This window comes from Onychostoma macrolepis, chromosome 24 (assembly GCF_012432095.1).
Source record: "Onychostoma macrolepis isolate SWU-2019 chromosome 24, ASM1243209v1, whole genome shotgun sequence".
In the NCBI taxonomy this organism is placed as follows: Eukaryota; Metazoa; Chordata; class Actinopteri; order Cypriniformes; family Cyprinidae; genus Onychostoma; species Onychostoma macrolepis.
Window position 1 is genome coordinate 26,071,444 of NC_081178.1, and position 23,315 is coordinate 26,094,758.

General features: G+C 37.3%; 3 protein-coding genes across 3 annotated transcripts in view; all 3 read right to left on the minus strand.

Moving 5' to 3' along the window:
- The window catches only part of LOC131533372 (piezo-type mechanosensitive ion channel component 2), a 143,233-nt gene extending 140,397 nt beyond the window's left edge, over window positions 1-2,836 (minus strand). Inside the window, exon 1 of the mRNA XM_058765676.1 lies at window positions 2,363-2,836. Coding sequence (XP_058621659.1) covers window positions 2,363-2,429 — 67 coding nt within the window. The 5' untranslated portion in view covers window positions 2,430-2,836. The remainder of the gene's footprint in view (window positions 1-2,362) is intronic.
- A 2,899-nt stretch (window positions 2,837-5,735) lies between these two features.
- On the minus strand, window positions 5,736-19,494 carry impa2 (inositol monophosphatase 2). The gene is made up of 8 exons (XM_058765685.1): window positions 18,731-19,494; window positions 17,078-17,211; window positions 12,236-12,340; window positions 12,108-12,153; window positions 11,903-12,011; window positions 11,200-11,308; window positions 10,535-10,686; window positions 5,736-7,617 (listed from the first exon to the last, which is right to left on the minus strand). The coding sequence occupies exons 1-8, from the start codon at window positions 18,788-18,790 to the stop codon at window positions 7,487-7,489; spliced, it is 846 nt and encodes a 281-aa protein (XP_058621668.1). The 5' UTR covers window positions 18,791-19,494; the 3' UTR covers window positions 5,736-7,486.
- Window positions 19,495-20,174: 680 nt separating this feature from the next.
- stk17a (serine/threonine kinase 17a) overlaps window positions 20,175-23,315 on the minus strand; it is a 40,719-nt gene continuing 37,578 nt past the window's right edge. Inside the window, exons 5-7 of the mRNA XM_058765682.1 lie at window positions 22,540-22,588; window positions 21,638-21,817; window positions 20,175-21,044 (exon numbers count right to left, since the gene is read on the minus strand). Coding sequence (XP_058621665.1) covers window positions 20,777-21,044; window positions 21,638-21,817; window positions 22,540-22,588 — 497 coding nt within the window. The 3' untranslated portion in view covers window positions 20,175-20,776. The remainder of the gene's footprint in view (window positions 21,045-21,637; window positions 21,818-22,539; window positions 22,589-23,315) is intronic.

A 23,315-nucleotide genomic window follows, 5' to 3' on the forward strand; every position in this document is an offset into this window, starting at 1 on the left:
AAGGCTGGTTTTAGCTGTTTTTTAATCAGCATTTTTCTCTACTCGTCCGAGCTTGTTGCAATGCATTCTGGGATCGCTGTGAAGCGATGCTGCTTTATTTATGCAATGTTATTTTGTGGAATACTTTTCTTTTTTTTTTTTGCGTAGTGAGCTCTCATATGTGACCCTGCAGCACAAAAGCAGTCTTAAGCAGCACAGGTATATTTGTAGCAATAGCCAACAATACATTGTATGGGTCCAAATTATACATTTTTCTTTTATGCCAAAAACCATTAGGATATTAAGTAAAGATCATGTTCCATGAAGATATTTTGTACATTTCCTACCGTAAATATATCTAAACTTAATTTTTGATTAGTAATATGCATTGCTAAGAACTTCATTTGAACAACTTTAAAGGTGATTTTCTCAATATTTAGATTTTTTTGCACCCTCAGATTCCAGATTTTCAGCCAAATAGTGTCCGATCCTAACAAACCATACATCAACGGAGAGCTGATTTATTCAGCTTTCAGATGAAGTATAAATATCAATTTCGAAAAATTGACCCTTATGACTGGTTTTGTGGTCTCAAATGTTGCTGACTAGGTAGACAGCTCACTAGGGATTGAAACAGCTCTGTGTTATGTAGGCTGACTGTTCTCTCTCTGATCTTGTTTCAGTTGGGCGTTTTATCACAAATAAACAGTCTTTGGTGTTGCTGAAGAATGGGGCGTACCAGTGGGTTGTGGGAGAGCAGAGATCTGGATTGTTGTGGCAGGAGCCTTAAGAAGTTCAAGCCCTCACTATCTGTGAAAACACTGTGCGTGAGTCACACGAGGCACTAGCGGGACGCAGAGGAGCAGAAGAAGGCGTTTCGCTCAAAAACAGACAATTGAGAGGGTAAATGTGAAGTATTGTGTATCTGATCTCAGCGAGAGGGGAAAACCGAAGCGGAGAGAGAGGAAGAGTTGCTCTGCGCTGATAGACAGAAGCTCTGTTGTCTGTCTCTCTGCTATCAGACTCATGCTGACTTTAGCCAGACAGCGTGTTTGCACGAACACCGAGTGTATTACTCATCTCACACCAAAACTACAGAAGAGTTTGATTTATTACTGGGAAAGAGTTAAAAATGCTGGGTGCAAACCAACTAAATAGTGCATAAATCAGCGCTATAATTCTTAAATGCTCACAGACTTGCAACAACAACAACAAAAATCAAACTGCAATCAAAAGTAAAAACAGCAATAAAAATGGAAGGTTACAAGCGTTAAATATAATAATGCATGTATGCACTCAATATGTAAGACAAGCGTATCAAGATGAATCATTGCACTAGTTAAATTCTAATTAATAATGTGGCTGCATTTTGCCTATATTGTTGACCTTTGGCCTACTTAGTGAGAGAACTGTTTGTGAAGTGCAAATGATCAATGAATCAATCATAATTCATAATAAAATCATAACGGATGACTTTTTATATCCTGGGTGACTTCTTCGACTCCAGATCTTAAGTCGAGACCTGAATAGTTTGCTCATTTATCAGCGTAAATGTGAATAAAGGAGAATTCAGCGACCTGGGCAGGTTTATCATATTAAATCTCAGCATGCATTGTGTTTTTATTTATCAAATATACTGAAAGTTAAGCTTATATGATGAAGCTTATGCTTAGATGATCATTTATTACGTTACTTACAGTCCAAAACATTACAGGGCCATGGGTCTGCATAAAACACAGTCAGTAAAACTGATTGTTAAGAGATACAGTCCGTAGAAATTGTCGTTGATGAAAGAGTTGAATAATCACAAAATAGACTAAAATGACTATAAGTAAAACTGTTTGATTTTCATTAAAATATATTAAATTAACTGAATTAAATTACATAAAAATGTATATAAAAATATTTTTAAAAATAATAGGACTTATTGGTTCTATTATTTCTATATATATTTATTTATTTTTATATATTTAACAACCATAATAACAAATATTGAACTTTAATTAAAATATATTAAATTAAATGATCTGAATGACATTAAATTAAAATTACTATAAATATACATTTTTAAAAATAATACGAATTATCATTTGTTTATATATATATATATAAATGATCATATTTAATAACCATAAAATGTGTAAGAGAAAATGAGTGAAATATTGAATTTTAATTAAAATATAGTAAATTAATTTAACTAAAGTATATAAAATTAAAACTAAAAATATATATATATATATTTTTTTTTTAAATAATAAGTTTTTTTTTATTTTTATGAAATTGCCAACTTTATATGTGTTTAATAAACATATTAAACCCAATTCTGCTCGTGTCACCGTACATGTCTGCTGTATTGTTTCATGCTCAGTAAAGAAAGCCTTACCTGCGGCGAGGCAAACTGGCAGAAGCAGTCTGAAGATGAGTCCACACACCACCTCCGAGGCCATCATATCACAATATCACTGAGATCAGATGCAGAAATGAGAAATCTGCTTCCAGAGCTCTTCAGGTGCAGCGCATGATCCGCTCCGGCCCTGTGGAGCCCGGGTTCGCTTCAGTCTAGTCTAGTCCTCATGCTGACCACAGGCTGAAGAACCTCAGAGTCCAGATAATCCCGAAGATCTCGCGCAGGTTCCTCAGTTCTCCTCAGACATGGTTTATTCCGCTCAGAGCAGCAGATCGCGCGTCAGGTCTCTCGTCTTACCTGTTGACAGGAGATCATGCTGCGACGCCCCGCAAACATCAGCGAGCTGCGGATTCATTCGTTCCGAGTCCGCTGGGTTTCCTCCAAAGCGCGTGGTTCGACATACCCCGGTCCCAGCGAGTCTGGAGCTCCTGGAGGAGTTCTGCGGAGCTGTGCTTCACTGGCATCTGGACGCACTTTTTCTCCTCCTCAATGAACAGAAGGACCACCCTGCAAAAACTGACAAATCACTCCACCATTCAGCAGATGAGGGGCTGGTGTTCGGAGGGAAGAGGTGGAGGCTCCGCCGGGCTCAGGTACTACTACAGCTGCTCCCTGAGAGAGAGAGAGAGAGAGAGAGAGAGAGAGAGAGAGAGAGAGAGAGAGAGAAATTAAACTTTTGGAATGCAAATGAACGGTGGTGGGATTTTATTTTTCTATATTTTACTCTATATTTTATTTAACTAGCCTATATTTGTGACCCTGGACCACAAAACCAGTCATAATGCTCAATTATTTTATATTGATATTTGCACTTCATCCGAATTAATCCATTGATGTATGGTTTGTTATGATCGGACAATATTTGGCTGAGATACAACTATTTGAAAATCTGGAATCTGAGGGTGCAAAAAAATCTAAATATTGAGAAAATCGCCTTTAAAGTTGTCCAAATTAAGTTCTTAGCAATGCATATTACTAATCAAAAATTAAATTATGATATATTTACGGTAGGAAATTTAATATCTTTATGGAACATGATCTTTAGGCCTACTTAATACCATTTTTGATATGATTTTTTGCATAAAAGAAACATTTATAATTTCACATTTTATTGTCAATAAAATATAGATATAAAATATAAAATATTTTTACATATAGAAGTAAAAACATGTAAAAGTCAAATATGTTTGCAGCGCTTGTAAAGCAATGTTTGTTTTGATGTCAAATAAATAACTAGTATAAGAGCGGCTGCAGCGCCACCTGCAGGGCGTCAGAGGAATGCACTGCAGGCTGCTCTGTCGGATGCGACTGTGATTCTACAGGTTTACCTTTGATTTAAAGTCTATAGGGTGAATTCAGGTAAAGTGGGCCGTTCAAGCTTGATTGTACTGTGCTCAAATGGTTTACACTTTCAGAGCATAACAATGGCTCTTAATTAAAGGGGCACTATTTCTCTAAATGATAAACTAGTATTGGTTGATGCAATATGACACTGGTGGGTGTGGCCACATCTCAAAGGAGGACTGTGTCATGGTGAAAGATACAGAAAACTCTTTGACATAAGATTTTTATTTGTAACTTATAGGCCTAAGGTTGCTCTCTAAATGTAAACAAACATTATTGTGACAGTTCCTGTTTTATTCAATGCTACCATCAGGGAATAAAATGCAAAGAATATTATATATATATATATATATATATATATATATATATATATATATATTATTATTATTTTTTTATTTGTTAGTTTTCTTCTAAGGTGTTGAAATATTGCTGGCCCACTTTGGCTGAATGTGTTGGATTCAGGTAAAGTGGGCCAACATTTAACCTTCAATAATTATATCCAAATTCATTAAATAAATTGGCATTCACTGGTTATTTTATAGGTGACATGTATAATTTACTTTTTTAGAAAACATAAATGAGACGTTCAATCTGTGGAGTGAAGAAAGGGAGAGAGGAGGACAATATAGATGTGGAATATAAAGCTTTAAAATGTGGAAACAAATTAAAAATTGTTTCAAATGTTTAGAAAGCATAGACAATTTTTTTTTTATAGTCACATGTATTGTAGAGTTCTTTTTTTTTTTAAATCAATATTCTTAATATTCTGATATTCAGATTTCATCAAATTTAATGTCAACACAACATGTTCTTTCTTTGGATCTACACATGATTTATTTCACTCATAACCTGTAGGTTATATACATTTGGGGTTTGTTAAATATGTTTGTCTGATCATATACGTGTTAATAAATCATGCATTTTTAATTGAGATGCAGAATAATGTTTGATAAATAAGGGATGGCCCACTTTACCTGAAAAGAAATTTGTCTGGAGTACATGACCTCAAAATGTTTATTGGTATCTTTTTATATTACCACTTTATATGAACTGTATTTAAAATGAAATATTATAGCTGGACCTTAACGTTTATGATGCGAGTTATTAACTTAATAAATAAACTTGCAAGTTTGTGAAAATGTGTCAACATGGACAACATACAGTGTATTAATACTCATTCTCAGACGATCTGAGATCAGGATGAGTGTGTTTCTTCATCAGGTTTGTAGAAATGTGTCTCTGCATCAGTGTCTCAGCAATGGATGCTCTGCAGTGAATGGGTGCCGTCAGAACGAGAGTCTGATAAAAACATCCACAGCACTCCAGTCCATCAGTGAACATCTGGAGAAGACAAAAGCTGAAACAACTTGGACGGCAGCTTTTAAATTTTTGGTTGAACTGTTCCTTTAATAAGAATGTGGTTCTGGAGCATGATTGTGTCAGAAGAAGGTAATAGTCATAATCGAGGACATTGAGTGGCAGTAATTATTGTTTAAGTACATATTAGAGTTGGCAGTTTTAACTGAATTCAGAAAGTCTTTCCAAAGTTGTGGAGCCAGAAGAGAGTTTTCTGGATCTAAACAGACACCTGGAGACTCTGGACAGATCGTATAGAGACCGGGCTGAAGGTGGGGACACAGTTCAACTGGATTTGCCAAAATTCAGCTGTATATTTCATTTCCAAGAGCTCTTGCATATGAATTTAAACTAAAAATTGGTCGACAGCTGGAACCGTGGCGCTTTTTAGAGAGATCCAGCATAATAATGAAACCAAAAATGTCTGTTCAATGGCAGCCAGCAGAGCTGGAATAAAGCAGCGGATGAGAGAGTACTGAATAGAGTCAGCCGCTAAATCCACACATAATTAACTGTCAAATTAGATAAATGAAGCTGAAGTACCTCAGAATTCAACAGTGTTTGAGTACTTGGTAAACTCCTCTCAAATGAAGAAAGCCTGAAATTAAAATATGCACAATAATCTGTCAAAGACAGGTTCATTTTGGCTGAATAAAGACTGGACGCCGTTGATTTTAGTGTATGATTTTAATAGTTAATACCAGAGGAATGTTGCCCTGATTTACAGAGAGATTAAAAAGTGGATTTCATTAAGATCAACACAGCAGGAAAAACTAGAAAATCTCAAACCTCCGTGTATTTATACAAGTATTAGATCTGCAGATCATCCGTTTAAAAAATAAAATAAAATAGTAAAATACAGGTTAAAACTGCAGTGCGTGTCAGGAAACTTTGGATGAAATCACAAGGATCTGTTTTGTTTGTTTAGGTGATGAAGATGTCTTAATTGAGAAATTACCATAATGCCAGCTGCTGCACAAGATCAAACGGTGTATGAACATGTAGAACCGGATTGCTATATTTCTTCACTGCATTTTTATGAATCAATATTTTTTGTCATGTATTCCAGGGAAAAAAAACAACTATTTGATTAAAAACAAAGTGTAAAAATTATTATTATTATTATTATACATACAGTACTTATTAAAAGTTTGGAAACATTACTGTTTTTAATGACACCTTTTCTGCTCACTATAGTTGCATCTATTTGATCACAGATACAGTAAAAACAGTATTATTGTGAAATATTATTACAGTGTAAACCAGCTGTTTTCTATGTGAATGTGTGTTAAACTGTAATTTATTTCTGTGATCAAAGCTGTATTTTCAGCATCATTACTGCAGTCTTCAGTGTCACATGATCTTCAGAAATCATTATTTATATCAATTTAAAAAAAGAAAAAAGTTATTTCAAACTGTAATAATATTTCACATTCTCTAAAAACAAGGTGTAATACCGTTTAGATATTTTACTGGAAAATAAGACAAAAAAAAAAAAACTTTAAGATGAATTTTATAGAAAGCTATGTAATCTTCAGTGATCTCTAAAGTGAAGCATAGTTTGTAAAAGCAGCGAGTCCTGAGAGATGATCTGATTAGCTGTGTGTTTCACAACCGTAACAATCTGAAGGAATCATAACCAGCTGCTTTTCTTTGATCAGAAGCAGATATTTCCATTTTTGTAATGTCAAATCAAACGGTGCGCATGGAAAATCAGCTGAATTTGGCATCATCAACATCCTTGTGATTTCAAGGCATCTGAAGCGACTCCCAGCGTTTAACATGCCAACATTATTTCCATGGATGAAGCAATTTAATAAACTACAAGGTATAAAAAGGTAAATATGCTTGAACACATATGTGTCCCTGCAGCACAAAAGCAGTCATAAGCAGCACAGCATATTTGTAGCAATAGCCAACAATACATTGTATGGGTCAAAATTATACATTTTTCTTTTGTGCCAAAAATCATTAGGATATTAAGTAAAGATCATGTTCCGTGAAGATATTTAGTAAATTTCTTACTGTAAATATATCAAAACTTCATTTTTGATTAGTAATATGCATTGCTAAGAACTTCATTTGAACAACTTTAAAGGTGATTTTCTCAATATTTAGATTTTTTTGCACCCTCAGATTCCAGATGGAAAGCTTATTTATTCAGCTTTCAGATAATGTATAAATCTCATTTTAACAAAACTGACCCTTACGACTGGTTTTGTGCTCCAGGGTCACAGTGCATCTTTGTGTTCATCCAGAAGTGAATCACTCAAACGTACGCCGTGATCAGACGATGTTAAACCGATAGAAATGTGAATGTAGAGTTAAAGGACGCTGCAGATGTGGCGTGGCAGGATTGTGGCGTGTTCTGAGGTAAAAGGCTTAGGATGGGGTCAGAGGTCACGGCAGGTCGTCGGGGTCAGTGTCGTCACGGCCGTAGTTTATAGGCTGCAGCTGCTTGACCACATAGTCTGCGATCTCGCGCGAGCCAGCGGCCACGACCCGTCTGGACATGAGGTCGAGCGCGCCTCCTGCACTCAGAAGAAGAAGAAGAAGAAGAAGAAGAAGAAGAAGAGTTAACTGACGAAGCACCTGCTGATTCTCCAGCTCTGACACCTGCAGGCTGTTATATATATATATATAGACATGGCATTTAATGATCTTAATCATTGAGTTAATTAATATTGTCTGTTTTGATCGGTACATTAAAAGCTTTTTCTTTATATATTGTCTGATGTTAAAAAATAAAATGCAGAAGAAAGTTACTAAATTCAAGTAATTTAATGAAATGAATCACAAATTACTTTTTAAAGCATGTATTTTGTAATCTGTTGTGAAAAACACTTTTAAAAGTTAAAAAAACCAGAGAAAATGGATGTATATATTTTTTATTAATTTATTTTTGGTTTGTATGTTTTATATATATATATATATATATGTTGTGTATTTTTATTTTACTTTATTTTGGGTCTTTATTTTTACAGTATTTTATTCTAGTTTATATTAATGTTTTTTTTATTTTTTTATTTTTTTTTTACATATCTTTATTATGTGGTGTTATATTTACTTATCCATTTATTTACTTTATGTTTTGTTTTATTGTTTTATGTTTTTATAGTTTAGTTCATAGCTGTGTGAAAGGCACATTTATTTGACTTTCTTTGTCGGTCAGCCTGTTGATTTCGCAGCATGTCATCATAACTGTATTTTTAACCCAGTTTAATCATCACACAAATGTAAGATGACAATCTAGGCATGATTACAATAATATCGCTGTACACACAACTACATCAGTTGGATAACAGAGAACATGCAGACTGGGAGGAAATCTTTGGTGTTATTTTGGGGCGTTACGTGCGAAGCGATATTCCTCTCAGGACCCTCGTCTCTCTCGGACCGCATGCTCATGACCTAACCGGCCTCCACAACAAAGCCTCTTTGTGTCGCTTCACACACAGGCATGCTGTGAACCGTCCCACCGCAGAACACACACACACACACACACACAAATCAGCAACCACCTGAGACATTTACTATTTTTATTTAATTTATTCATTCATTCATTCTTCTTTAATTTGAGTTTTATTTATTTTCTTGATATTTTATTTTAGTATCTTTCTTATTTATTCATTCTTTTTTTATTTTGAGTTTTATTTATATTGATATTATATTATAGCATCTTTCTTATTTATTTGTTTATTCATTCTTTTTTATTTTGTGTTTTAGTTATTTTTATTGATATATTTTATTTTAGCATCTTTCTTATTTATTCATTCTTTTTTATTTTGAGTTATTTTTATTGATTTATTTTATTGTAGTATCTTTCTTATTTATTTAATTAATCTATAGGTCAGAATTATAAAGCATTTTAAACTACGAGAACGTACTGATCTAATCTGAATGAATTTTATGCAAAACAGATTTACCAAAGCTAACCTAAACTAAAATGATTAAAATGTAAAAACCACACTAAATATGAATAAATAGCTATAAAATAAACAATAGTTTAATGTATTGCATGTGCAGCTTTTATTATAGCACTTTTCATATGTACAGTGCCCTCCACTAATATTGGCACCCTTGGTAAATATGAGCAAAGGCGGCTGTGAAAATAAATATGCATTGTTTATCCTTTTGATCTTTCATTAAAAAAAAATCACTAAATTCTAACCTATCATTGAAGTAAAACAATAGAAAATGGGGGGGAAATCTCATGATGAAATAAATGCTTTCTCTAGTTCATGTTGGCCACAATTATTGGCACCCAATTATTGCAACGTCCTTCTCCCGAGATAACAGCTCTGAGTTTTCTCCTGTAACGCCTGAAGAGTTTGGAGAACACCTGAGAAGAGATCAGAGACCATTCCTTCATCCAGAATCTCTCCAGATCCTTCAGATTCACAGCTTCTTCTCTTCGGTTCACTCACTCATCTTCTGTAGGGTTCAGGTCAGAGGACAGGGACAGCCATGGTGAAAGATTCAATTTGGGCTCAGTGACCCACTTTTGTGTTTATTTTGATGTTTGTTTTGGATTGTTGTTCTGGTGTAAGATCCAAACACGGCCCATTAGAAGATTTCTAACAGAAGCAGACGGGTTTTGATTTTTTTAATCTGTTGGTATTTAACAGATTAAAGATGTTCAGGACCTCCGGCAGAAAAACAGGCCACAACATTAAAGATCCAGCAGTATATTTAACCGTGGACATGGGCTACTTTTTAACCCTGTCTGTACTAAACTCATCTGGTGGGTTTGCTGCCGAAAAGCTATTTTTTTTCAGTTTGATCTGACCATAGAAGTCACCCTGGTGTGCTAAAAAAGTAAATATGAATGGGATGAGATATTTTACTCTAGGGGTGAATTTCTAGGGGTGCCAATAATTGTGGCCAACATTCATTGGAGAAAAACATTTATTTCACAAAGATATTTTCTCCCCACTTTCTATTGTTTTACTTCAATGATAGGTTAGAATTTAGTGATTTTTTTTAATGGAAGATCAAAAGGATAAACAATGCAGATTTATTTTCACAGCCGCCTTTGCTCATATTTAATAACATTAGTGGAGGGCACTGTATAAAGAATAATATGCAAACATTGAGCTATATTAACATCCTATAGTATAAATATCCTTTTATGACTGTAGATTTAGGTACAGCTTATATACAAAGACTAAACTATGTATGAAACATCGTGTAAATGTTTAGATTTTAATCGTGTGCTCACCCAAATCCTCATGTTTAGTTACTGAAGTTTCACGCAGCCCAACACCTTCAAGTTCAACATTCATAATCAAATAATAATCCCAAATCAACCATCCAGATACAAAAGCCCTCACTGTTTAAAATCCTACATTATGAATTAAACCCACTCCTGATAACAGCATAATAGCAATACTGACCAACTATGGTGCATTTTCCGCATCCAGAGCTCGATCTGTGAGCGTGACTGACCTGTGGTGTCGATGACGTATCCGCCGGCCTCTCTGATGATGACCGCGGCCGCTGCGATGTCCCAGCAGTGCAGACCGTACTGGTAATAGGCCTCGGCCGCGCCGCTGGCGATGTGACAGAGCGCTAGCGTCGAGCTGCCGATGATCCTCACACTGTAGGTCAAAGGTCAAATCCTGATCTTTACATCATACACTGTCTATATGTGACCCTGGACCACAAAACCAGTCATAAAGGTCTATTTTTGGAAATTGAGATTTATACATCAATGGAAAGCTTATTTATTCAGCTTTCAGATGATGTATGGTTTGTTGGACAATATTTGTCTGAGATACAACTATTTGAAAATCTGGAATCTGAGGGTGCAAAAAAATCTAAATATTGAGAAAATCACCTTTAAAGTTGTCCAAATGAAGTTCTTAGCAATGCATATTACCAATCAAAAATTAAGTTTTGATATATTTACAGTAAGAAATTTACTAAATATCTTCATGGAACATAATTTTGACCCATACAATGTCTTGTTGGCTATTGCTACAAATATAGCTGTGCTGCTTATGACTGCTTTTGTGCTGCAGAGTCACATATGAGCCACATCCCTCTTTATTTTACAGCTGACACATGTACAGTGCACATCAGTGGATGAGTCGGAGTGTTTTCTGACGTACCCGTGAGTAGGTGCACTCAGCAATTTCTTCATATTTCCTAAAAAGATATCCAGTGTTGCAGGGTCTCTCTTCGCCCCGATCTCTGTGAGAATGAGGGCCTTCGACACATCTGACATAGAAAACACATTACGTTATTTGTGACCCTGGACCACAAAACCAGTCATAAGGGTCAATTTTTTGAAACTGAGATTTATACATTCATCAATAAATAATCTTTTCATTGATGTATGGTTTGTTGGACAATATTTGGCTGAGATACAACTATTTGTAAATCTGGAATCTGAGGGTGCAAAAAAATCTAAATATTGAGAAAATCACCTTTAAAGTTGTTCAAATGAAGTTCTTAGCAATGCATATTACTAATCAAAAATTAAGTTTTGATATATTTACTGTAGGAAATTTACTAAATATCTTCATGGAACATAATCTTTACTTAATATCCTAATGATTTTTGGCATAAAAGAGAAATGTATAATTTTGACCCATACAATGTATTGTTGGTTATTGCTACAAATATAGCTGTGCTGCTTATGACTGCTTCTGTGCTGCAGGGACACATATATACGTACATCACCTGTTCTCAGATGGAGCGGCATTAACTACACAGCGCCGTAGTTCAATGACAAGCTACGCAATATATTGCGTTCATTATCGCAGGTATTTATTGCAAAAAAGTAATTAAAACATAGAAAAACAAGCTGACCTTTTTCTTTCGAAACCTGTAGTCGCACACCGTTGCAAAAGGCTCCATGTCCTTTCCTGGCCGTATACAGCGTCCCGTCAAAACAGTGGTAAATGACACCAAGCTCCAGCTGAGGGGCAGAAATCTTGTGATTATTGAACATAAACACATGATATCAATGAAAGCACTCATAATTCTGACCCTGTATAGCTTTATCAGTGTTTACCTCTTTCCTTACAGCAAATCCGATGCTCACTGCCACCATAGGGAAACTGAAAATAAAGGATTGTGTGTTGGGAACTCAAGAATATATTTCTGTGATGATTTAAACACAATATATGATGGTTATGGTACCTGTGCACAAAGTTACACGTCCCGTCGATGGGATCGATTATCCACGTAGGGTCGTCTGTCAGTTCACACTTCACACCAGCAGCAGACGATTCCTCACCGATAAACCTGAGATTATTATAATCAACATCACATCAACATCTGACACAGAGAACAATCATACAAACAGTTATTACAGAAACATTATGAATCATTTAACACTTCACAGTAAGTCTGCAGTGCCCTTTTATGGATAGCAAAGCTAAAAATCTTCCATAGGAAAATAGGCTGATTTGATCAAATGTGTCTTTGTAAAACACTTCTGAGGTGGTATAGTGATGGTGTTAATCTTAATAATGAATGCTTATGAATGAAAGCAGTGCTGCCTATATACTGTATATATACAGTTGTGCTCATAAATTTACATGCCCCTTGCAGAATATGCAAACATGTTAATAATTTTAACAAAATAAGAAGGATCATGAAGTCACTGTTGGAAAGGGTTCAAATATGCAGAAAATATTAGAAAAGCAAAGAATGTGCAGGAGCTGGAGGATTTTTCTGAAGAACAGCAGGCGGTTGAACTGCTCCGAACCAACGAGGGACTCGTGAACAACTATCACAACACAGAAAAACAGTTGTGGATCATCCAGGAAACAACACAGATTATTAAGATTCAAGGGTATGTAAACTTTTGAACAGGGTCATTTTTATAAATTGTTACTATTTTGTTTTGTGGAGAATATATAAACGTGTTATGTGAAATAGCTTATTCAGGACAGTATTAAATAAACAATAACAATTTTCATGATCCCTCTTATTTTGTTAAAATTATTAACATAGTTGCATATTCTGCAAGGGAAATGTAAATTTATGAGCACAACTGTATATTTACATACACACACATACATACATATATATATATATATATATATATATATATATATATATGCGACCCGGTGCCCTTCGGTGGTACAGCAACTGTGGCGATGGGATCCCTCCGATCTCCGATCCCTCCTTCAGGGAACAGGGGTTACATACATAACAGAGACGTTCCCTTTCAGGCAGTCACATCGTCCTGATGAAATTGGGATCTCTAACAAAGCTCCACTACTGCTGCCCCTTCCAGCACCCCTAGTAAGCCACCTGAATCCCCCCCGTGGCTACTCAGGCGGAAGATAGGCAATGGCTTACGTGGAGAGTGTCTATACTGTTGTTCCTCTTGACCCATACAATAAGACTTATTGGATAACACTGGGAAAGCGTGTCCTTTCCAGGGATGCTGCGCATGGGCATCAGAAGCAAAAAATTACTGGAGTATATGCCATTTTCTGTAGTCTGGTGCCTTTTAACGGAATAGGCCGCCTTGTCGGCAGGGTAAATAACCATTACCTCTGTCCACTAATGTCACAACATTACAAAAGACAGTCACTAGAACACCTTTCCAATGGTGCAGGTGGTAAAGCATGTAACAGTGTTTATGACGCGAGCGACCCGAGTTTGCGTCTCCCTTTTCACATCTCATATTACATCTGAAAGGCATTTGTTTTCAATAAAAATAAAAATGAAGGAAATAAATCGAAAAGTAAAAAAAAAAAAGTATTTGGTAGGGTTAGGTGTATCTGAGCAGCAGATACGCTAAGATGCTTTGTTTACTTTGCTGTGTCTTGCAGCAGGTGCGAGTAACTTGTGAAAACATAGAATGGAGTTTAATTTATATGCAGTGGAAGTGCAGGGTATACTCAGGTATACGGCGTACACTTCTTCATCAGTCGGCTTTGCGCATACCCACAAATCCCCTCTGATGCGCATCATTCATTAGTGTCCTGTATTAGCCAAAATCATGACAGTCCACCACATGAGTAGCTAATCAAATCGCATGTGAATAAATGCAAATATTCCCTAAACACATCCTGTAAAGACAGTGATGTGGTCAGGACTCAGGACCGTAACCGCCAAGTGCAATAGATTTGAGGAAGCAGCAGCGTTGAATTCAAGGCTGTAGCTAAATGGAGTTTAATCTGTTAGGGCATTCGTCATGTGGAATGGATTTGACTGACGGCGCTCTGAAAAGTGCACAGATGTATTCGCTGAATTAGAGACGGTAAAAGTGGGTGGGTCCAATATCATTGGTCTTCAAAAGTGGGTGGGTCCTGTCTCACCCACATACGATGGTTCCGACGCCCATGACGCTGCAGAATCCACATCTTGCCCGCAGGGAGGCATCATGTGGAGCTTACACATATGGACTGGGCATTAAGGGCAGTACAATATATGGAATGTCTCTGAGGTGGCTCCGGCCCAGTTAGGAGGGAGTCAACACCGGCAGAGTCTGCCAAGGGAAAGACACGGGCTCACCAAGAGGGGAGCTGTACTGTGGAAGAATACGAGAATGACAATGAGCTTTATTGCCAGGTATGTTTACACATACGAGGAATTTGTTATAGTGACAGAAGCTCCAGTGCAACAGAATGACAGCGACAGGACACAGATAATAAAAAGAATAATATACAAAATAGCAAAAACACAATATATAATATAGACAATTATGTATGTACAGGTATGATATGTGCAAATTTGAAATGTAATTAAGTATGTGTGTTAAGTGAATACTGTATAATAGTGTTGTGTGTTCCACGTTTATTGTCAGGTGTTCATGAGATGGATTGTCTGAAGGAAGAACTGTTCCTGTGCCGGTCGTTCTGGTGCTCAGAGCTCTGTAGCGTCAACCAGACGGAAGCAGTTCAGAGGGAGTGTGCTGGATGTGAGGGTCCAGAGTGATTTTGCCAGTCCTTTTGCTCACTCTGGATGAGTACAGTTCTTGGAGAGCGGGGAGGGTTGTACCAGTGATTCGCTCAGCAGTCCAGACTACCCTCTGTAGTCTTCTGAGGTCAGATTTGGTAGCTGAGCTGAACCAGACAGTTATTGAAGTGCAGAGGACGGATTCAATGATGGCGGACTCGTCACCGTCCTGAATGAGGCCGATGACTGTGGTGTCATCTGCAGACTTCAGGAGCTTGACAGAGGGATCTTCAGATGTGCAGTCGTTGGTGTAGAGGGAGAATAGCAGCGGGGAGAGAACAGAGCCCTGGGGGGCGCCAGTGCTGATCGTACGGGTGCTGGATGAGAATTTACCAAGCTTTACTAGCTGCTGCCTGTCTGTCTGAAGCTGGTGATCCACTGACAGACGGAGGTGGGGACGGAGAGCCGAGTTAATTTGGGCTGGAGGAGTGATGGGATGATGGTGTTAAAAGTGGAGCTGAAGTCTACAAACAGGATCCTCACATAAGTCCCTGGTCTGTCCAGATGCTGCAGGATGAAGTGCAGTCCCATGTTGACTGCATCATCCACAGACCTGTTTACCTGTGTACTTACAAGTGGTAGGCCTAGCGCCGGACACCAATGCCCAGGAAGAAGCAACACTCCTCGTCGAGTGTGCTCTCAACCTGAGGGGGCAAGGCACGCCTTGGGTTTGATACGCCAAGACGATGGCATCCACTATCCAGTGGGCCAGCCTCTGCTTGGAGACAGCCTTTCCCTTCTGCTGGCCTTCGTAACAGACGAAGAGCTGCTCTGAGGTCCTAAAGCTCTGCGTACGGTCCACGTATAGGCGTAACGCGTGAACAAGGCACAGTAAAGCTAGAGCTGGGTCTGCCTCCTCCGAGGGCAGTGCTTGCAGGTTCACCACCTGGTCCCTGAAAGGACAATTCCAGGCATGATTCATTGACCGAAAATGCATGCAGGTCCCCTACCCTCTTGATGGAAGCCCGCGCCGTTAAGAACAGTCTTTATTGACAGATTTCTCCGCTCTGTGGAATGCAATGAATGAATGAAGGCATTTATAAAGCGCTTTCATTGTATATTGCTCTACACCCAAAGCATTTTACAATCATGTGGGGGGTCTCTCCTCAACCACCACCAGTGTGCAGTATCCACTTGGATGATGCGACAGCAGCCACAGGACAACGGCGCCAGTGCGCTCACCACACACCAGCTACAGGTGGAGAGGAGAGAGAGATAGAGCCAATCAAGTGGATGGGGATTATTGGGAAGCCATGATAGACAGGGGCCAGTGGAGGGAATCTGGCCAGGACACCGGGGTTACACCCCTACTCTTTACCAGAAGTGCCATGGGATTTTTAATGACCACAGAGAGTCAGGACCTCGGTTTAACATCTCATCCAAAGGACGGTGCTTTTTACAGTATAGTGTCCCCGTCATTATACCGGGGCATTTGGACCCACACAGACCACAGGGTGAGCGCCCCCTGCTGGCCTCACTAACACCTCTTCCAACAGCAACCTAGTTTTCCCAGGAGTCTCCCATCCAGGTACTGACCAGCTCAACCCTGCTTAGCTTCAGTGGGTGACCGGTCTTGGGCTGCAGGTGATATGTTTGAGACATATGACAATGTCTCAAAAGGGGCCCTCTACAATGCCGTAAACACCAGAGGGAGATCCCAAGAGGGTACGGGGTTAGGGCGAGGAGGATTTACCCCTCAGGAATAGGGCTGTGCAATTAATCGAATGCGATGATCATGCGCAACTCGTCAGTAAAGCCGGTTCTGTGATTAGTAGTAAATCTCCATCACCTGCTTTCAGATGGAGCAGCAATTACTACACAGAGCCGTAGTTCACTGACAAGCTACGCAATATCGCATTCATTATCGGCAATGTATCGTTCGCTTTAGCTTCGTAAATTACGGTTGAACCTCTGATGTCACATCGTGGATTATTTTAACGATCTCCTTGCTACGTTTCTGAGCCTTGACCGAGCCAAAGTCCGGATTAGACTGTGTGCGCTGCTGCTTGGGTTAGCTGATAGAAGATATCATTAAATACATGAGAGGTATGTGTGAGTTTGTACCTGTGTGAGGGGTATTTCTCCCTGAGCGTGGAGATGATGAGCTCCTCCACCTGATGGTCTGCCTCCGTCACCAGGTCTGTCGGTGTGCTCTTGCTGCTCACCCGCTTCTCCTGCTTCACCGCAGACTGAACCATCTGATGGAGAACACGCAGTCACTCCTCACGCCAACCACGGTAACTAACACTACACTGTGTGCAGAATTATTAGGCAAGTTGATATTATGGTCATATTTTTTTGCCAGGAAAATTTTACCAATTCCAAACCACATCAATCTTAATAACTACTATTGATTTTGTAGTTATTAAGATTGATGTGGTTTGGAATTGGTAAAATTTTCTTGGCAAAAAAATATGACCATAATATCAACTTGCCTAATAATTCTGCACACAGTGTATGGTATTTTCTGGTGCTGGTAGAGTGATATGGGGATTGTTTATATATATATATATATATATATATATATGTTAGCAACATTAAATATTACCATCACTGAACCATACGACAAAATCTGGTGTTATTGTTAACTATTATAAATCATTTCCATCAAATGAAATAGGCTAAATCTGAAATAAAATCAAATATAAACATTAGATGAAAATCTTACACTTAAAAATAAATAAATAGAAAAATAATGAAAGTTAGAAATCTTGCTTTAGCAACTAACTAAAATAAAATAAGTTTAATTTGACATACTAATATTACTAAACCTAGAGTAAAAATAAATTAAAGCTACATGGAAATATAATTAAATTAAGTTAAATAAAAATGACAAAAGCACATACCAAAAATGACACGAGATGAAAAACATTAGCACCTAATTGAAATTCACTAAAACTAAAATAAAAATTAATTAAAGCTACATAGAAATATAAAAAGCTAAAAAAACAGAAACAAAATATATTTGATATTAAGTTTGATTTGATGTGATAAAAATACCAAAACTAAAATAAAAATAAATTGAATCTATATAGAAATATAAAAAAAACAACTAATGATAAAAATGACAAAAATCACATCATGAAATGTGTAAACCTTAAACTAAAATTTAAACAAAAAAAGAGAAAATATTCAAATACAGAATTAATTTTAAAAGGTCAGTAACAAATATAGCCTATTAGCAGATAAATAATAGTAAAATGACCCTGATAGATAGATATATACACACACACATTATAAATATTATATAGTGTTTGTTATTGCTTTGAGAGTGTTATTAATATAATCAACATAATAAGTGACAAAATGTAATAATAAATGATAATAAACAGTAAATATTGTGCTAGCAATACTTTAATAATAATACTAATAATAATAATATGCATTGTCTTATTTATTCTTTTCCACAGGCTACATTGTAGCCCATCCTGGGCAAGATATGCAGCTTTATCAGAGCTATTTATAACAGTGGAAACATGTAAAAGGTCATCGTTACAGCTGCTACTGAAGCGGTGTTTAGACTCGTATATAACCGTCCGCAGCGCTGCTCGAACAACACAACACAACACAGCGGTCGTTACCGATCATATCTGTGTGTTTATCATCTGCACAGCGCATCCGGTCACGTTTCCGCGTAGCTGTCCGAGTCGGTCGCCGTTAGTCGGTTATGTTTGTAATGAATGAACCGAATAACGTGTTGCGACGCGCTAACGTTACCTGTCCGGCTCTGCGCGTGATCTGCACGGCTACATCCAAACAGTCGCTCCAGTCCTCCATCACGATCAGCGGATCAGCGGAGAGAGGCCTACACGACACATCCACGACCTCTAATCAATCTAATCGATCACGGAGACGGGATCCGTACAACATCCGACCGACAGCGATCACCGGCGCTTCCATACGACTGCGTGGAGCTGCTAAACTCAATGCTAATATGCGCTAATTATACACATGCTAAGCCAGTTTAATACTTACTTTTTTATTGTTTACGTTTTTGTTAAGTTCTGTAATATTTTAAAACACTTGTATCGATAGTTTAATGCATATGTATATTCAAAATAAAGCAAAACAAATAAATGTTTGCCGTTTAAAACAATTACATAATGTCACCCGGCAGAGGGCGCCAACGCCAAGGCCATTTCTGCATTAGCGTCGGTGAACTGGAGCTGTAGATACATTTTTGTATTGCATTTTGTAAATAGGAATTTAGTGATTAATTTAATAATTATGTATGGGGAAAATACCATATGCACAAACAAAAATGGTCTAATAATAAACCTAACATTACATTATTTAAAATTTAACTTAAGCATTACACTGAAGCTTTAAAAGATCTAAGAAATAAAAAAGCAAAAAGGATGTAAAGAATTTTGAACCCTTTTCTTATGGAAATTTCTTAAGTTATCTCCTGTAGTAGTTTCTTTTCTTTGTTTGTTCCTTTGAAGTTATTATGAATGTAATATAGTTATAATAGTTAAATCACTGTGATCCTCTATATTTGTATGTTGTATTAATATTATGTAATAATAATAATAAAAAATCTAATAATTTTGCTATCAAGGCTTACAATGAAGGTAAAAATGAATGCCTTCAAAAATAAATAAATAAATGCATAAATGTCTGTATATGTTAGAAAGAGATGCGTCTTTATTATTGGAAGATGATGATTTTTTGTTTATTTTGAATTCCACTCATAAATACCTCTACTACCTGACAGATATTTCTAAAACAGGTTTCTAGAGAAATCACACTCCTTTTGGTTACAGATCTGAGCCAATCAGAGCTTTAGGAGGAAGCTCTCGGCCAATCGCTTGAGTTTAGGGCGGGGCTACACGTTTGAAGGTTTATAAGTAGCAGTCCGAAGCTTTTTAATGACATCAATGTAATTGAGCTGTTGTACAGAAAAGAAAAGTTACATTTTCCCTCTGTGATTTATACACTTATATTTTTCATTAAAAAAATAAAAATAAAAATGCCTTAAAGACTAAAATTGACAATTCGATTAATTAAGGACCAAAATAATAATAATAAAAAAAAAAGTTAAACGCTTAAATTACTGTCTTTTGGCTTTTCAACTTCAGGATTATAGCATGCCGTATTTTAGTTTTTATTTAGATTAAGTAGTCTATTAATAACAACAACAACAATAAAAGCAGGAAGCAACAGTCGAGACAAACTTTTATTTACAGCATCAAGACAGTCACTTTGAAATTTGTTGGCATTAAAAATATTCTTTATAGTGACATTTCCATTTACAGTTATAACTCTAACATGAGTTAAAATTAACACAGAAAGACACGCGTTCTTCATATATATGCGTGTGAATGGAAGGGTTATTGCTGTGGGATCTTTACCCGGGAATGACCTTAACGTCGGTCAGGAGCTCAACACACAGAATGGCTTTTTTAAACATAACACGGAAATACTCTTAAAATAAAACTGGATTAATTTACATTTAATTCTGCTCGCCTTCGTGTCGCAGAAAAACAAACAACATTCATTTTGTACAAACATGGCAAAAAGGAATGATCACAAGCTTGACCCTTATCAAATATGTAAGCATGGCACCAGAAAAAAAATATTGAAAGAGAAAAACGAAAACTGAGAGAACCACAGCAAGGCTTCAGTATCTTAACCGAGAAAATATAAAGCAGCACAAACGGAAACAAGAGCAAACAGCGAAACAAAACACAAAACCTGTTTGGCTTACAATTGAAATCACGAGGTGAGAGAGAAGCAGAGACGGAAGGACAGACGCGTGCATCAGTAGATGAACTCTCCAGGCAGCGCAGAGAAGGGCTCCTCAAACTTGAAGCGTTTGGAGATGGCCTTCTGGTCCGGGGTCAGGCTCTCTTTGTCGGAGGACTGGCGGCACTGGCCCAGGGTGTAAGCGGCCATTACGATCAGCTCCGGAGCGCTCTCCTCCTCCTCCTCCTCGTCTTCATCGGCAGGCTCCGAGACGCTCTGCAGACAGGCCTCCTCCGGCTGGAGCCACTGGTGCTTGAGACAGTCTTCTGCGGTGGCTCGGCTCCTGAAGAAACATCACAAAACATTTTATCTGACCGCTAAGAGTTCTGCTAAATGTGACCCTGCACCACAAAAGCAGTCATAAGAGTCTTTTTTTCTTTAAATTGAGATCTATACAGCATCTGAAAGCTGAATAAATAAGCTGTCCACTGATGTATGGTTTGTTAGGATCGAACAATATTTGAAAATCTGGAATCTGAGGATGCAAAAAAAAAAAAAAACATATTGAGAAAATCGCCTTTAAAGTTGTCCAAATGAAGTTTTTTTAATATATTTACGGTATGAAATTTACTTCACGGAACATGATCTTTATCCTAATGATTTTTGGCATAAAAGAAACATTAATAATTTTGACCCACACAATGTATTGTTGGCTATTGCTACAGATATACCCCAGCGACTTAACACTGCTTCTGTGCTGCAGGGCCACATATACTGATTTACTGCTCAAGAAACATTTCTGATTATCATCAATGTTTAAAACCGTTGTGCTGCCCAATATTTTTGTGGAAACGGTCATGCATTTTATTTTTCAGGATGAAAGGAAAGTGTTTATATGACTGTTTTGTGATGTAATGAATGTCTTGGCTGTCTCACGCTGGCTCTTTGATGAGCAGGCTCTTGATGAAGTGGATGGCGGCTCTGTCCAGATGCTGCAGCTCCTCCTCCGTGTAGCTGATGTTGATCTGAGAGATGTTGAGGAAGGTCTCCTGCTTATCGTCCCCCAGGAACGGCGAGATCCCCGTCAGCATCACGTACGCCAGGACGCCGATGCTCCTGTCAGACGGAGGAGAGGATCAGCATGCTGAAGCGAACACAACACCACTGTTTATTATATATACATATATATATATCGATGCAGAATCGATTCGTGTATGGCTTCTGAGATCTTCCGAATGCATGGCATCGATTCGTAGATTCGATTTTAATCAGATTTTTATGCTGTAAGGATAAAAGGATGCATGTAAGGATTAGTGGTCGGCCGATATATCGGCCGATATTTGGCATTTTTCAAATATCGTCCGATAAGTTTTTCTGTTTGGCCGATGTGTTCAAACTTTCATTTTAACAATGCCATTTTCACTGTGTGCAAATATTTGAAAGAAAAAAACTTGAGAATCGACTCGAGAAAGAATTGCGATGCATTCGGAAAGTCTCGGAAACATTTCTCGATTTATCTTCCGTCCTTCTGTTTATAGGTGACAGACTCTTCTCAAAGCAGCATTGCTGATACAAGACTTTAGGATGTAAATGTTCAGGCATAATATATCCTGAAGCCAAACCGCTGGAAAACAACCAGCGCATTAAACCAGTGATGGTGCGAGAGCCTTTAAACTGTGAATAAACCGTTTGTTCAGAGGAAAACACACAATTACACTTGAGGCTAGATCACAAACATGATAAACCGACCAGAGAAGTATTTACTGTGTAATATTGACCTTCAGGAGGACACATAAGGATCCTCACGGGAAACATGGTAATGTGGGAAAATAGCTCACCACATGTCAGTCGCTGTGCTGATTGGCTCATAATTCAGGATCTCCGGTGCTGGAATGATAAAGCAAATCATTTACATAAGTTCAGTCCAGTATGTCCTAACCCTTGACCGGTGGTGTATGTACAGTATATATGACCAGGGCCTAAAATTAACACTCACCAAGTGCCAAAGAGGAGTAAAAATCAGCATGAAGAGTGAGTATGTGAGGCGAGTGTGTTACTCAACAGCTGGCTGCTAACTTTTTTTATTGATCATCCTTATAATGTGATATGGTTTAGCACAATTGTCAAACCACAAAGACTGCGGTGTAATTATATAAATATGTAATCAGACGCCCTGTGTTGTGGGGCTTTGAACTCTTTTCAGCATCTCGGATCACAGTTAATTCAATAATACAGATTGCTTATAACGTGCATCTGAAAATGCAACATGCGCCAAACATCTCCCAAGCTTTATAATGAGAAGCGTTTATTAATCTGCAATTCCTTGCAATTTTCTACCAAAATAAAAGCTATATGGTTTAATGTTTGAATGAATGAATGAATAAATATTAGTATTGTAATTTTACTGTTGTTATTATAATATAATAAAATGACAACACTTATTATTATAAATTAATGAAACATTTATACTTTCCAATAGTATTAGTGATATTTTTTTTACTGATTTGTTAATATTTTTAATAATACATTTTAGAATTCGATCTATTTATAAATCTGTTTCCCTGTAGTTCAGTTAAAAGCTCTATGGTTTAACGAACGAACGAATGAATTAATG